Below are 13,399 nucleotides of genomic sequence, written 5' to 3' on the forward strand. Positions count from 1 at the left end.
CTGAAGGAGTTGATGACTTTGCAGTTTATAGCGATGCATCTGGAGTTGGGTTAGGTTGTGTTCTGACCCAAAGGGATAAAGTAATAGCATATGCATCGAGGCAACTGAAAGAGCATGAAAAGAACTACCCCACTCATGATTTGGAGTTGGCAGCGGTAGTATTCGCCCTAAAAATATGGAGGCATTATCTTTATGGCACTAAATGTAAACTTTTCACTGATCATAAGAGTCTTCAATATCTCTTTAATCAGAAGGAATTGAACATGAGGCAATGACGGTGGCTGGAGTTACTCAAGGACTACGATTGTGAGATACTTTACCACCCTGGTAAAGCAAATATTGTCGTTGATGCTCTTAATCGGAAGGTAAACCTTGAAAAGAAAAGGCCAAGAGCGTTGAGAATTGAATTTGTCTCGACAATTGTGGAAAGTATAAAGAAATCTCAAGAGGAAGCTTCAGAGAAAATGACCGAAAAGGAAGAACGTTTGGGCAAAACGTTAGTGTTCGGTACAAACAACCAAGGGTTGAAGGTATTCCAAGACAGGATTTGGGTACCTAAGACGGGAGGAATAAGAGATCTTCTGATGGAAGAAGCTCACAAGACCATGTACTCAATTTATCCCGGCAGCATGAAAATGTATAGGGATCTGAAACCCTACTACTGGTGGCCGACGATGAAACTCGATGTTGCAAAGTATGTGGCCGAGTGTGTGACATGTGCGAGGGTTAAGGCACAACATCATAAACCATATGGGAGTTTAGAACCTTTACCTGTACCCATGAGTAAATGGGAAGACATCACTATGGACTTTGTCACTAAACTGCCTAGAACAAAGAACGGTCATGACATGATTTGGGTGGTCGTTGATCGCTTCACTAAAAGTGTGCACTTCATAGCAACCAACGAGAAATGGTCTATCGATAAGCTTGCGAATTCTTACGTGAAGGAAATTGTGAGGCTTCACGGTGTTCCATTAACGATTGTATCAGATCGTGACAGCCGTTTCACGTCGACGTTTTGGAAAAGTCTACAAGAGGAATTGGGTACGAAATTGTGTCTAAGTACAGCTTACGATTTGCAAACCGATGGTCAGAACAAACGAACGATTCAAACATTGGAGGATATGCTATGAGCATGTACCCAGAAATTCCAAGGTAATTGGGATGAACATTTACCTCTGGTAGAATTTTTCTATAATAATAGTTTCCACTCAAGCATCAAGATGGTACCTTACCAAGCTTTGTATGGAGAAAAGTGTCGAACGTCGTCGTGTTGGCTGGAAGCTGGGGAAAAGCAGTTTATGGGACCTGAAATAGTCCATCAGACTGCTGAAAAGTTGAAAGTGAATAGGGAAAGGATGTTAGCAGCTCAAGATCGTCAAAAGAGCTATGATGACAAGAAAAGACAACCGATAACATTCGAAGTTGGAGATTCGGTTTTACTTAAAGTCTCGCCGTGGAAGGGACTTATAAGATTTGGTAAAAGGGGAAAGTTGAGTCCAAGGTTTATTGGACCTTTAAAGTTCTTCAGAGAATTGGGAACCAAGCTTACAAGCTAGAATTACCAGAAGAACTAGATGGTATTCATAACACCTTCCATGTGTGTTATTTGAGGAAGTTCACGGGAGATGTACCCGACATCATTCCAATTTCTGAATTAAGATTGGATGAAAGCAAGAGGTTAATTGAAGAACCGGAGGCAATCGTTGACCGTAAGACTAAGAAGTTACGATGCAAGATGGTCGATTTAGTGCTTGTGTGATGGAAACATACGAATGGGCCAAATCTCACCTGGGAAACGGAGAGTGACATAATGAGTCGATATCCGCATTTTTTTGCTGATGTGTGATTCCGAGGACGGGATCATCCTAAGGGGGAGAGAATTGCAACACCCGTGTTTCTAGGCTAGGCATTAATAATGATGTAATAGTCTAGGTCAACCTTTGTAATTTGTTTTGAAATAATAAATTGTATTATTTGAGTATTATGTGTTTTATGCTTAATTATTTTGATATAATGAATTAAGAATAAAAATAAGCATCGAAAATAAATATTAGATAAACCCAATATCTATGAAGGAAGTTTTAGTGGTCGTGACAAGGATTCCGGATATATAAAGAATCCCGAAATCCGAGTTATAACGAAAAAGTTATGACATGTCGAAGTTTCGCGACAGAACCGGTACGACACTACGTGACGTAAATAGTGAATTTACGATAGAGCGATTTTTAGCCTTAGCGATCTAAATAAAAGTTGTAGAGTTTGTTAAATCGACAGCGTGAATAAAAAAACGCCCAAATCTGACTTCGTATGAGGAAGTTATGATTTTTCTAAGTTTCGACTTAGCAATATGCACCCCAAAACTCGAAATTTAGATCGAGTGATTTTTAGCCGAAACAATCTAAACGAGAATCGAAGATCTTGTCGATATTAGGGCAACGGTAAAAAGACAGACGAAAACGGACGTCGGATGAAGAAGTTATGAATTTTTAACAGACTTTTCCTATCCCGGCCTGTTAAAAATATAACTTTAAAAATAATGTCAAAATTAGCCGACGGAGTCTAAATAAAAGTTGTAGAGCATAGTCTCACCTACGCGTCGATATAAATAACGTCAAAAACGGGGCTCGTATGCGAAAAATACGAATTTTAGAAGTTTGGAAATTCGGAGTACACCCAGCGTACAGGAGTACGCCCAGCGTACTCTTGTTCATGATCTGAGTTGGGCCACGTAGCCTACTCCATCGCATGAGTGCCACGAATTCGTAGCCTTGACGCGTCCGAGCTGATCCACATCGTACGTCCAGCGTACTAGTTGTACGCCCAGCGTACAGGTCGACGAGGCAGTACGCCCCGCGTACCTGAAGATTACGCCCAGCGTAAATCGATGGTTCAACCCCTATAAATAGAAAACAAGGCTGCCGTATTTTGTTTGCAAACTCTTACTTCTCTTTCACTTTACATACACTTTTAGCCTACTTTTAACCCCCCGAAGTCCCGGTATCATCCCGACACCCGAAGCAAGTCCCGAAGCCCCGAAGATCCCGAGAAAAAGAGTTTTCGAGCCGAAATTCTGCCCGCGAGAAGCCCGGTTTTTGAGAAAATATTCCGGTTTTATCGAAGAATATTATTTTAAGAGACGAAACGCTGTCCAATAATCGTCTTATCAAGTGAGTGTATAGTCACTTTCATCTTACACATAGATATAAAGTATTTTCTATAAAATACGTGTTATGTGTAATTATATTATTTGTTTATTTGAGATGGGTGTTGAATAAATGTTTTAAACAAGTTTTTAAAACTGTATATGTATTTTATCTGCAAATATGTTGGGTAAACCATGGGTAGATGAAATAGTTGATGTGCGTTAAAAAGATGAGAGGCCTCGTTGTTGTTGTTGTTGTTGTTGTTGTCATCTAGCGGAGTATAGATGACGACCACTGACCTTTCTAGACAGTCCAGTGAAACGCTAGCAGGTTCGCAACCTGTAGGTGTTGGTGAACTATATGTTCGCTGGTGTACTCCATCCCCCTCATGGTTGCCTTATTTGACATAAATTGCTGAGGAATCCCTAAAGCAGTGTTGTCACCCCGATGAAAATCTTTAGACTAGGTCCCTTATTATAGGTGTTTAGGGACGTAAGGTGTGGATAACGGGAATGGGTAATCAGGGTTATTGTTGGTTGATGAAATTAATAAATTTATTTTTGGTTGATGAATTTAATAAATTTATTATTATTTGTGGGTTGAAAACCCTATATGCTCACCAGGATCCCAAGCCTGACCCACTCACCTTTTTATATTACAGGTAGTGGACCCCGAGCATAGTCGGATGATGATGAGAGATTTTTGGATTGTAGGTCAGTAGTTGTAAATAACTGTTGTAAGGCTTATAATATATTGTTTATGCTTTTAGTCTGTATCGGAACATGACATCCCGAGGTTTTGATATATATTGAACATATATATTTCTTTAAGAAATGTTTTGATAAATTTTTATCATGTTTGTTTTGGCGACAAATTCTGCAACATCTTTTAAAAAAAAGATTACTCTGATTTTATTTTAAAAGCATAAATTAAATCGGTCTTTTCTGGCCGAGAAATTTGGGGATGTCACATTTTATCTTCAAGAGAGCATGAAACAAGTAACAACTCTTTATGTATTTTGCAAGAACAATTCTAGAGAAAGAGAGATGGAGCATGTTACCATTTTTGCTTAGCCAAATGAAAGCCTTTGCAAGCCTTCATAAAGTCAAAGTTTTACCCACAAGTCCTTAACCCATTAAGATCTTCATGCACCTAAGCCTACTTGTCTCTCATGCTTTCCAACCCATGCATTCTTTTCTTTATTTTAATCAAAAGACCATAACTTCTTACCCTAGTAAGAAGCCACGGTTTTGGCTAAAAGAATAGAGAAAGAGTTTAAATTTTATAAACCCAAGTTTTATAAAATATAAACTTTATCTTTAGATAAAAAACAAAAGTATTCAACTAGTCCAAAAAGTTGTGCATGAGTTATTAATTCATACCTTATGAAATAATATGTTACTTGTATTGTAAAATAATTATTTCCATTAAATAAATATTTTTCCAATTCATTATAAGAGTTTATGAATATTTATTAAAATCAATTTCTAATAAATAATCAATTGTATCAAGTTGTTGTTAGTGTAACCCTTAATATCATATGTTAATTAGCAATATGACTCGGGCGTCCCAGATAGACTATAGGCCCGAGAGGCGTACCAGTCAGGCCGAAGGCTCGGATAACGTTCCAGATAGGCTGAAGGCCCGGTGAGGCTTACGAGTCATGCTGAAGGTTTTGTGAGCGTACCAGATAGACTATAGGCTGCTAGGGTGTTCCAGTCAGGCTGAAGGATATGTATGCATGTTGTCTGTATTATGCTTATGTTATGTGTTGGTACTTTGGGGATCTCACTAAGGGTTGGCTTATAGTTTTTGGGTTATGTTTTAGGTATTTCGGATGATCGTGGGAAGAAGAGGGCGTGACTGTACACATCCTCATGTTTTGACATATGATTTTGGGAGACTCTGATGTTGAACATGTTTTGAAAACTATATTTGTAAACAATTTATGAAATTGGTTGGTTTTAAAAAGTTTAAATTTATCATGATTTTTATGAGTGTTACAACAAGCATGCATTTGACATAAACAAGCGTTAAAATAGTTAACACTTTTGTGAGCCAACACAAAAGTGTTAAGTCCTTCCTAAGGGACAAAATGGACCAAATAATACAAATTGTTCTTCATGTGATCTTCAAGCTCCCACTTGTAATAATAACCAACTTTGTTGCAATTTTGTAAGATCTTTATAAAAATTATGAACTTTTATAAAAACCTTATAAAACCATGGCCTCCACCCGAAGTCTTCAAAAATGGTCTCCATCTTCATCTTGTTACATTTTTCATAAAATAAATCTAGCCTAAAACTAATATATTACATAAAAATAACAAGAATAAAAACTAGCTACTTTTATTACATACATTTGTGAATAAAAGAATATTACAAACCATTTTCAAATAAATAACACAAACAACAACACAAATGGTCCAATGCTTGTTTATGCACTCTAAAATACATATAATCATAAAACAACATTTATTTTTCTAAGACAACTTTAAGTGACAAAAAATGCATGTAAATTTTTGTCACAAAAAAAAAACAATTAAAAAAAGTTGTCAAAAAAAATATGTATGAACTTGTTTTTAAACAAAACCAAGTTATCCATATTCTCCAAAAACTAAAATTTCCATAAATCAAAAAAAAAATCTAACCAAACTTGTAAGGTGGTTTTTTGATACCAGTTCTTGAGTTTTAGTTCAAAAATAGTTTCCAAAACTCAAAATATTAGCAACGGAAGTCTTTAAACTTTCGAACTTAATGACAAGTCACAACCCACCAAGGATCTTCTTGCAAGTTATGAAAAGATAAAAACACAACCATAGAAGGAAGAAGCAAAAACAACCTTTGATGAACTTTGGGTCCTCTAGGGGAGGCTTGGCTGTTGAAGAAGATGGATGAACTTTAAGACACCAACAATTGATCAACTTGATGAGAATGCTAGTTCCTTTTGTTAACTCTTAAACTTGAAGAATAAAACCCAAGTTTTATCTTCAAGAGAGCATGAAACAAGTAACAACTCTTTATGTATTTTGCAAGAACAATTCTAAAGAAAGAGAGATGGAGCAGGTTACGATTTTTGCTTAGCCAAATGAAAGCCTTTGCAAGCCTTCATAAAGTCAAAGTTTTACCCACAAGTCCTTAACCCATTAAGATCTTCATGCACCTAAGCCTACTTGTCTCTCATGCTTTCCAACCCATGCATTCTTTTCTTTATTTTAATCAAAAGACCAAAACTTCTTACCCTAGTAAGAAGCCACGGTTTTGGCTAAAAGAATAGAGAAAGAGTTTAAATTTTATAAACCCAAGTTTTATAAAATATAAAGTTTGTCTTTAGGTAAAAGACAAAAATGTTCAACTAGTCTAAAAAGTTGTGCATGAGTTATTAATTCATACCTTATGAAATAATGTGTTACTTGTATTGTAAAATAATTATTTCCATGAAATAAATATTTTTCCAATTCATTATAAGAGTTTATGAATATTTATTAAAATCAATTTCTAATAAATAATCAATTGTATTAAGTTGTTGTTAGTATAACCATTAATATCATATGTTAATTAACAATATGATTCTAATATGATTCTTAAACATATTAGATCTTTCAAGTATGGCAATATGTGTCGAGATAATTAATATTTTTGTCATGAAGTATACTTCTATATTTTAGCCGATTAACATTATATAATGTTGATTGCAAAATTCATATAAAATCCCACTTTTTACATATTTTTTTGTAAAAAAAAAAATCAAACATACTTCCCTCTATGTTAGAGCATCTACATCACTTCAAATATTTATCTTGCAAACCTTCCTTCTTTCAAGTGACATACGATTAGCAATGCCATCAACATCTTTCTAAATCCACATGTTATTAGCTTATACTATTTTACAATATATTAGTGTTTCATTGCAAAAACGATGCACTTAAATATATATATTCATAAATAAAATCGATTATAAATGCTATAAACAGGTTTATGTTTAAACATTTTTTTTATTAAATATAAACTAACAATTTTGTATTATTAATTAAATTACAAATATCATGTTATTATTTATTATTTATTAGTAAATAATAAAGAAAGATATTTACTAGATTTTTTTTCTTGTATTGGCAAATAGGGTCGACATGGTCTAGCTTCTTAAATTGCATTGGCCCCACCGCAACCTCTCCCCTTCACCATTGTCTATGAACCACCAATATTTATTTACTACTTTATCATAACATTTTTTCTAATTTATACGGTTAAATCCTATTTCTGCATTAAATAAAAAAAAACACTTAATAGACATGTGACTATTCCAGCAATAAAGTCAAAAGAACAACTTAATCACAACTAACAAAACACGATTTTTGCCATAAAAGAATACAAATACACAAAAAAAAAAAAAAAAAAAAAAAATCTTCACAACATAAAATAAAGTCAATTGTTACAACTTACAAGTCTCAAAAATCTAACCCTAACCCTAGCTCCTTTGAATGATGGCAAAACTATAACAATAAATAAACAACAAGAGTGGGCCCCACATCAATGCAGTTACACATCACCTCACAAGCGGTATGAGCAAGTATTCCGCATAAAACAACTTCAAACACAAAAAACGGTTTTATCCAATGGATATGAATAATGGGAACTATAAAGAATGATGCAAACATAACCATAATAAAACAAGAAATAGCAATATACTTCTACTTATTTGTGTATTATAGCATTTTATTTTCATTTTTTCAATTACATGATTGTATTGTTAATTTTTTTTTTCTTATTCAAATATTGTACTTTGAAAAATCTACCTAGTTATGGCATTGTACTTTGAATTTTTTTTTATTACGACATAGGTTGAAAAAATTACCTAATTATAGCAGTGAAACTAATTGTTTTGTATTTGAATTGCATTTAATATTTTCGAAGTATAATTTTGTAAAGGAGTTTTGACTTTTTTGACCATTGAAGTATCAAAATTGACTCTATTTTTTTTTTGACCTTTTGTTTTCTATTTTTTTTTATAAATTTAGTTATTTATAAAACCAAGTTTAGTTTTGACTAAAAAAATCAAAAAAATGAAAATAAAGAACTTCAAAACAACATAAAACCGAAATTAGTAAAAAAAAAAAAAAAAAAAAAATCAAAGTTCAGGGTCTAATTTAGCATGAATAGAAGTTAGAGTCTATTTTAGCATGTCACATAGGTAGGGGACCAGGTAACCGGCTACAACCTACAGCAGGTTGCAGGGGGCAAATTGAGCCAAAAATGAGAGTTTAGGGTCCAATTTAGCATTAATCAGATCTTCAATGACTAAATAGTTAATTTTGATACTTCGATGGTCAAAAAGGTCAAAACTCCTTTTGTAAACAAAGAAATGAAAGTAGGACACTATTATAGAAAAATCAATGAAAGTACATTGCTAATTGTTGCATTTAGCCTTTTTAACAAAAAAAAGACGGTTTTTTTGGAAGAAGTTGCATAAAATGGGTCGAAAACTTAATCACTCAAAATAAAAGTTATTTGCCAAAACATGCAACAATGTTTTGTATTTTTACCAATTTATGCAACAACATTTTAAGTTTTATTTCACTTTTTTATCAATTTATACAACTGACACGAATTATGTAACCACGTTTCAACCAGTTAAAACTCTTACCAATACAATATTGCATTTTTTGGTCATAAAATGAAACGTTATTGTATAGTTCATATAAATTGAGAAAAACAAACTGTTTTTGCATAATTAGAAAAACTTTTGTTGAGTTAGTTAAAACATTTACCTGCCATATGAACATGTAAAATGAGGTTATTGCTGATTTGCTCTCTAGATCAGTTGACTTAGCACGACCCCATAACATTAGCCCAAGAATCGCATGGCCCATAACCTACAAAAATAAAAAATAAAAAAATTAATACTTTTATTCAATAGAACTACCATCTTTGACCATATTTTTATTCAAAACCCCACATAAATTTTACTATAAAAGAGTGATGAATTATTGATTTATTGATTTATTACCGTTATGTATCTGCTCCAAAGGAAAGGAGATGATGCCCCAACTAAAATGGCAACACCATAAGCCACTTCAAGTAATAAGATACAAATCCAAAACACCTATAAAAAGATGACACGTCACTTCACATATCACATATGAATTTTAAATTTTCTATAATTAGTATTTCTGAAACTGTACTTGGTAGGTAAACACTAACCCGTTTTTGACCCAAACGAACTGTAAAAGACTGAATACCAAATATCTTGTCCCCAACAATATCAGGTATGTCCTGTCAATAATCAACGTACTTTTCTTATTTACTTTATATATATATATATATATATATATATATATATATATATATATATATATATATATATATATATGTTTCTTTATGACTAAATGCAGAAAGAACGACTTAATAGAGAAAGGTAACGAGACTTTCCCCGTGAAGTTCAAACTTTTTACAAATTTGCCCTTATTTAAGTTTTTCCCAATTGTGTTGTCTTTTTCTCAAATATTTAGGCTGTGTTTGGTGTGCCACAGCTAGCTGAAAAGCTAGCTTATTTTTTGAGTTTTTTTTAAGTTGTCATGTTTGGCAAGCTAAAAAGTAGCTTATAAGCTAGGTTTTTTAAAAAGCTACTTACACTAGTTTTTTAGGAGCTTTTTTATAATTTTCCAAATATACCCCTTAATTATAAAAACACATTCTTTTAAATGTCCTTTTATGTCATTTCACATTTTTCAGCTAGTTTTACCAAACGTCATTTTTTATCAGCTAGCTTTTCAGCTATCAACTAGCTTTTTATCTAACAGCTAGCTTTTCAGCTATCAGCTATCAGCTAACAGCTAGCTTTTCAACTAGTACGTCAAACATAACCTTAACATCATTTATCCAGACAAGATGTCCTAAATTGCAAAATATAGAAAATTTTTACGTATATATTCGGATGCTAAATCAATAAAAATAAATAGCTTAGTGGCTAAATCGATAAAAATGTTAATTGTTTGTTGTTGTTGTTGTGTGTGTGTGTGTGTGTGTTTTTTTTTTTTTTTTTTTTTTTTTTTGTATTTTGTCCTGATATCAGAACCAAACCAGGTAACAAGGAAAAAATGTTTTTTTTTTACTAAATCTTCAAAAAAGGTATAATGGTTTAAGTTTAACCACTATAGGAAAACAGTGAATTGGCTAAATTGATAAAAGTAAAATATTGAAAGTAAAAGTAGTGAAGGGTAAATATGTCCAACATGTTTATCTGTATTTTACTCTTTACTATTATATAACTGATTTTTACATTATCAAAAAGTAGTCAAATGGTAACATTGTTAAGTTAATAAAAAATCCACATGTTTGACTTTTAAAAGAACCAATAAATGATTAGAAGTGGATAAAGGAGTTTACCTTGAACAATGCTATGACAACAGAAAAGAAGCTCATAAACCCAGTAGCAAATATCACAGGCTTTGGAAACACAGCAAGTCTTCCATACACAAAAGTCTAGAAATTAAAAAGATTAGTAATTAAAATATTAAATGAAAGTGAAAAAAGATCACAATTATATCATATTTCTCTTCTTTTCAAGAGGTTAGTTTAAAAACTTCAAGAATATAAAAATTGTTACACATGAATTTGAAGGGAATCGTTTGATTATTAGTAAAATATCAAAAGTGATTTATATTAAAGCGTTAAATGCAAGAAACATCAATGTACTTTCATTGATTTGTTTATTAAAGCATCCTACTTTCATTTTTCCTATTAAAGTAATTTTTATTGATATAATTACCTGAATGTGTAGATAAAATGCAATTTGAACAATTACAGCTCTTACAGCTAGAATGCACATTGCAGCCACAAGAGCAAATCTCTTCCATCTCAACATTGGCATCTGAAATTACCAATTTACCACTAATTATTTGGATTTGAAAAATGATTAATTTTAATATAATAATCAAATTATGTTAACTTACATTGATTGAATATGCAGTGCCAAGAAGAAAACTTATGAAAAGTGCCCAAAATAAAGGCCATGAACCAACAATCCATCCAAGAGTAAAACTCTGAGGGGTAGAATAGTAAATTGATAATGTCAGTTGAAGTTGTTATGTATAAAAATAACACACTTTAGGTATTTTATCAAAACTAAATTAAATAAAGTTTATTTACCATGAATGCAAATGAAGATACAATGATAACACCAGTTTTAACAGAATATTCTCCAGATGCTAATGGAAGATATGGCTTGTTAACCTGAGAAATGTATTTATCATTAAATGAAGTGGATTTAAGTTGCTAAAAAGATATATTTTTTGATTTTTTTTAAAACGTACCTTGTCTATTTCTATATCAGATAGCTGATTCAAGCCAACAATATATATATTCATAAAGAATGCAGCAACAATCGCCTGAAAGTTCAATGTTAACCATGTAAAAAGAAACTGAATTAATCTGGAATACAGAGAAGATTAACTTTTTTTTTTCTTTTACAATTTTGTATATAAAAAATTCAAGAACCTCAAAGACACCAATGAAGAATAGTGGAGAAAAATCTGAAAGCTTCTGAATTGCAAGGAGTGAAACTGAAAGTATGCTTAAAGCCTGTTTAAGAAGATGACACATAAGTCATTCATGCTTTTACAAGAAAAAGAAAGATTACAAGTTGTACAAAAGACGAGAATACCCTCTAGAAAGCTTGTTGTGAAAAGTAAAAAGTTGGAATCTTACTGTTCCTATAACTGTGTGAGGTCTTGAGAATCTGTAGAAAGCATCAAAAGCATTTGGAAGGAGTTTTTGAGGGCTTGAAGATTCAGGTTCAATAGGTTGTTCAGAAACTGCATTTGGAACATGATTTGTGTTGCGTTTTCTTGAAAATAGAAAATTTTCATTAAAACTGCTGAGATTGTGTCTCACAAGACTTGATTCACATCTAATGACTCTGTTACCCTTCGATGATCTTAATGATACATGAAGCGAACCTGAAATTATAAAGTTTAAGAATAATGAGTCCAAGAAATATGACACAGTATAAGAAGAAACAACATGAACAGATAGCTAAATCACAGCCCTGTTCATGACAAGTAACAAAAAGGGGACATTTGTTTTACATGTTAAGAAGAAAAACTCAATATTTGTGAATTATTTCAGGAAATTAGAAGGGATTGAAGCAAATCTCACAATAACCACAAAACGAATTTGTTATCAATGGCGAAATCCCCACAAAAACGTCGATGGTATTTTAGTTTCTCTAACGAATTAACAAAAACCCATATTGAGACATTAACTAATTCATAAATAATTTCAGAGCAAACAGATTGAAAAACCATTGAATCCAGTAAAAAATGCAAATGAAAATATGAAATACCTGTTGATACGAATGAAGAAGGTGAATTTGGTAATGGCGGAGAACGAACGGAAACGTTATTAGTAAAAGATCCAATAATCAAAGACTTCATATTTTGCTTCTCCCAAATTCCAATCAAACCCAAATCAGGTTGTACTTCATACGAACAAATGACCTGATTCTCGTGAATGTACTTTAATCGAAACAATGAACTAACAAGCAGTGTGTGTTCAGTGCGAGAAAAGAGTCAACAGGAGAGCAGAGAGTGAAGAAGAGAGAGTGTATCGTTGTCAGCAGTCTGAAACTCTATTACACGTTTCAATCAGAGGATCCCACAATTGGCAAATCAAAGTTTGTGTGCTAAGCTTGTATAGTTTGGCTAGTTGCATGTCTATGGAGAAGAAAGTTGTACCTAGGCTTAAAGCCTAAAGGACCCAGCGCACATTCCGGTTTTGCTAAATAGACCCACTACATTTTGGACCAATTTCATTGAAGCCTTCTTTCGAAGAAGTTCGTCTTTTCAATATTAATTGACCAAGGGGCCCATTCTGAGAAAGTGGAGCACGGAGCATTTTGTCCTGAAAAATAAATAACAAAAAATAGGGAAAAGAAACTCAAAAAAGTTTTTTTTTTTTTTTTTCCTTTTGTATAGATATTTTTTTAGAAGAACTTCCACTGTTCCACACGTAACTTTTAAATGTAATATTATCAAATTCGAAAATAATTGTATGTTGGAGTAGCGTATAAAAGTGTTGTTTAGTTGAAAATCGATTGATAGTAAAGTATATATCATCCAAAACTCAAAATGGTGAAATGCATGATATCGAAGTTGATAATCAATTTGAGAAATATATAAAAGTAGAACAATAGGGAATCATTCTTAAAGTTCATATGGTTATTTTTATGTTTATTCATTTATAATGAAATGGTTG

At 32.5% G+C, this 13,399-nt stretch overlaps 1 protein-coding gene across 1 annotated transcript; it reads right to left on the reverse strand.

The window, feature by feature from the left end:
• Positions 1-7,455: 7,455 nt before the first annotated feature.
• LOC145114909 (homogentisate phytyltransferase 1, chloroplastic-like) lies at positions 7,456-12,943 on the reverse strand. Its single transcript, XM_079051029.1, has 12 exons — positions 12,489-12,943; positions 11,852-12,102; positions 11,642-11,725; positions 11,458-11,532; positions 11,294-11,377; positions 11,098-11,187; positions 10,914-11,015; positions 10,532-10,627; positions 9,347-9,418; positions 9,153-9,248; positions 8,914-9,018; positions 7,456-7,733 (listed from the first exon to the last, which is right to left on the reverse strand). Exons 1-12 carry the CDS (start codon positions 12,577-12,579, stop codon positions 7,692-7,694), a joined length of 1,188 nt encoding a protein of 395 aa, XP_078907155.1. The 5' UTR covers positions 12,580-12,943; the 3' UTR covers positions 7,456-7,691.
• Between the last annotated feature and the right edge of the window lie 456 nt (positions 12,944-13,399).

The sequence above is a fragment of the Lactuca virosa genome, chromosome 5, assembly GCF_052849685.1.
Source record: "Lactuca virosa cultivar CGN04683 chromosome 5, Lactuca_virosa_CGN04683_v6, whole genome shotgun sequence".
NCBI lineage: Eukaryota > Viridiplantae > Streptophyta > Magnoliopsida > Asterales > Asteraceae > Lactuca > Lactuca virosa.

Excerpts from the sequence above, each read along its gene's own strand:
- LOC145114909 (XM_079051029.1), bottom strand. The coding sequence starts at position 12,579 with ATGAAGTCTTTGATTATTGGATCTTTTACTAATAACGTTTCCGTTCGT. Across the intron at positions 11,378-11,457 it reads CTGATATAGAAATAGACAAG|GTTAACAAGCCATATCTTCC; the intron begins GTACGTTTTAAA and ends TACATTTCTCAG. Across the intron at positions 9,249-9,346 it reads TTCGTTTGGGTCAAAAACGG|GTGTTTTGGATTTGTATCTT; the intron begins GTTAGTGTTTAC and ends ATCTTTTTATAG.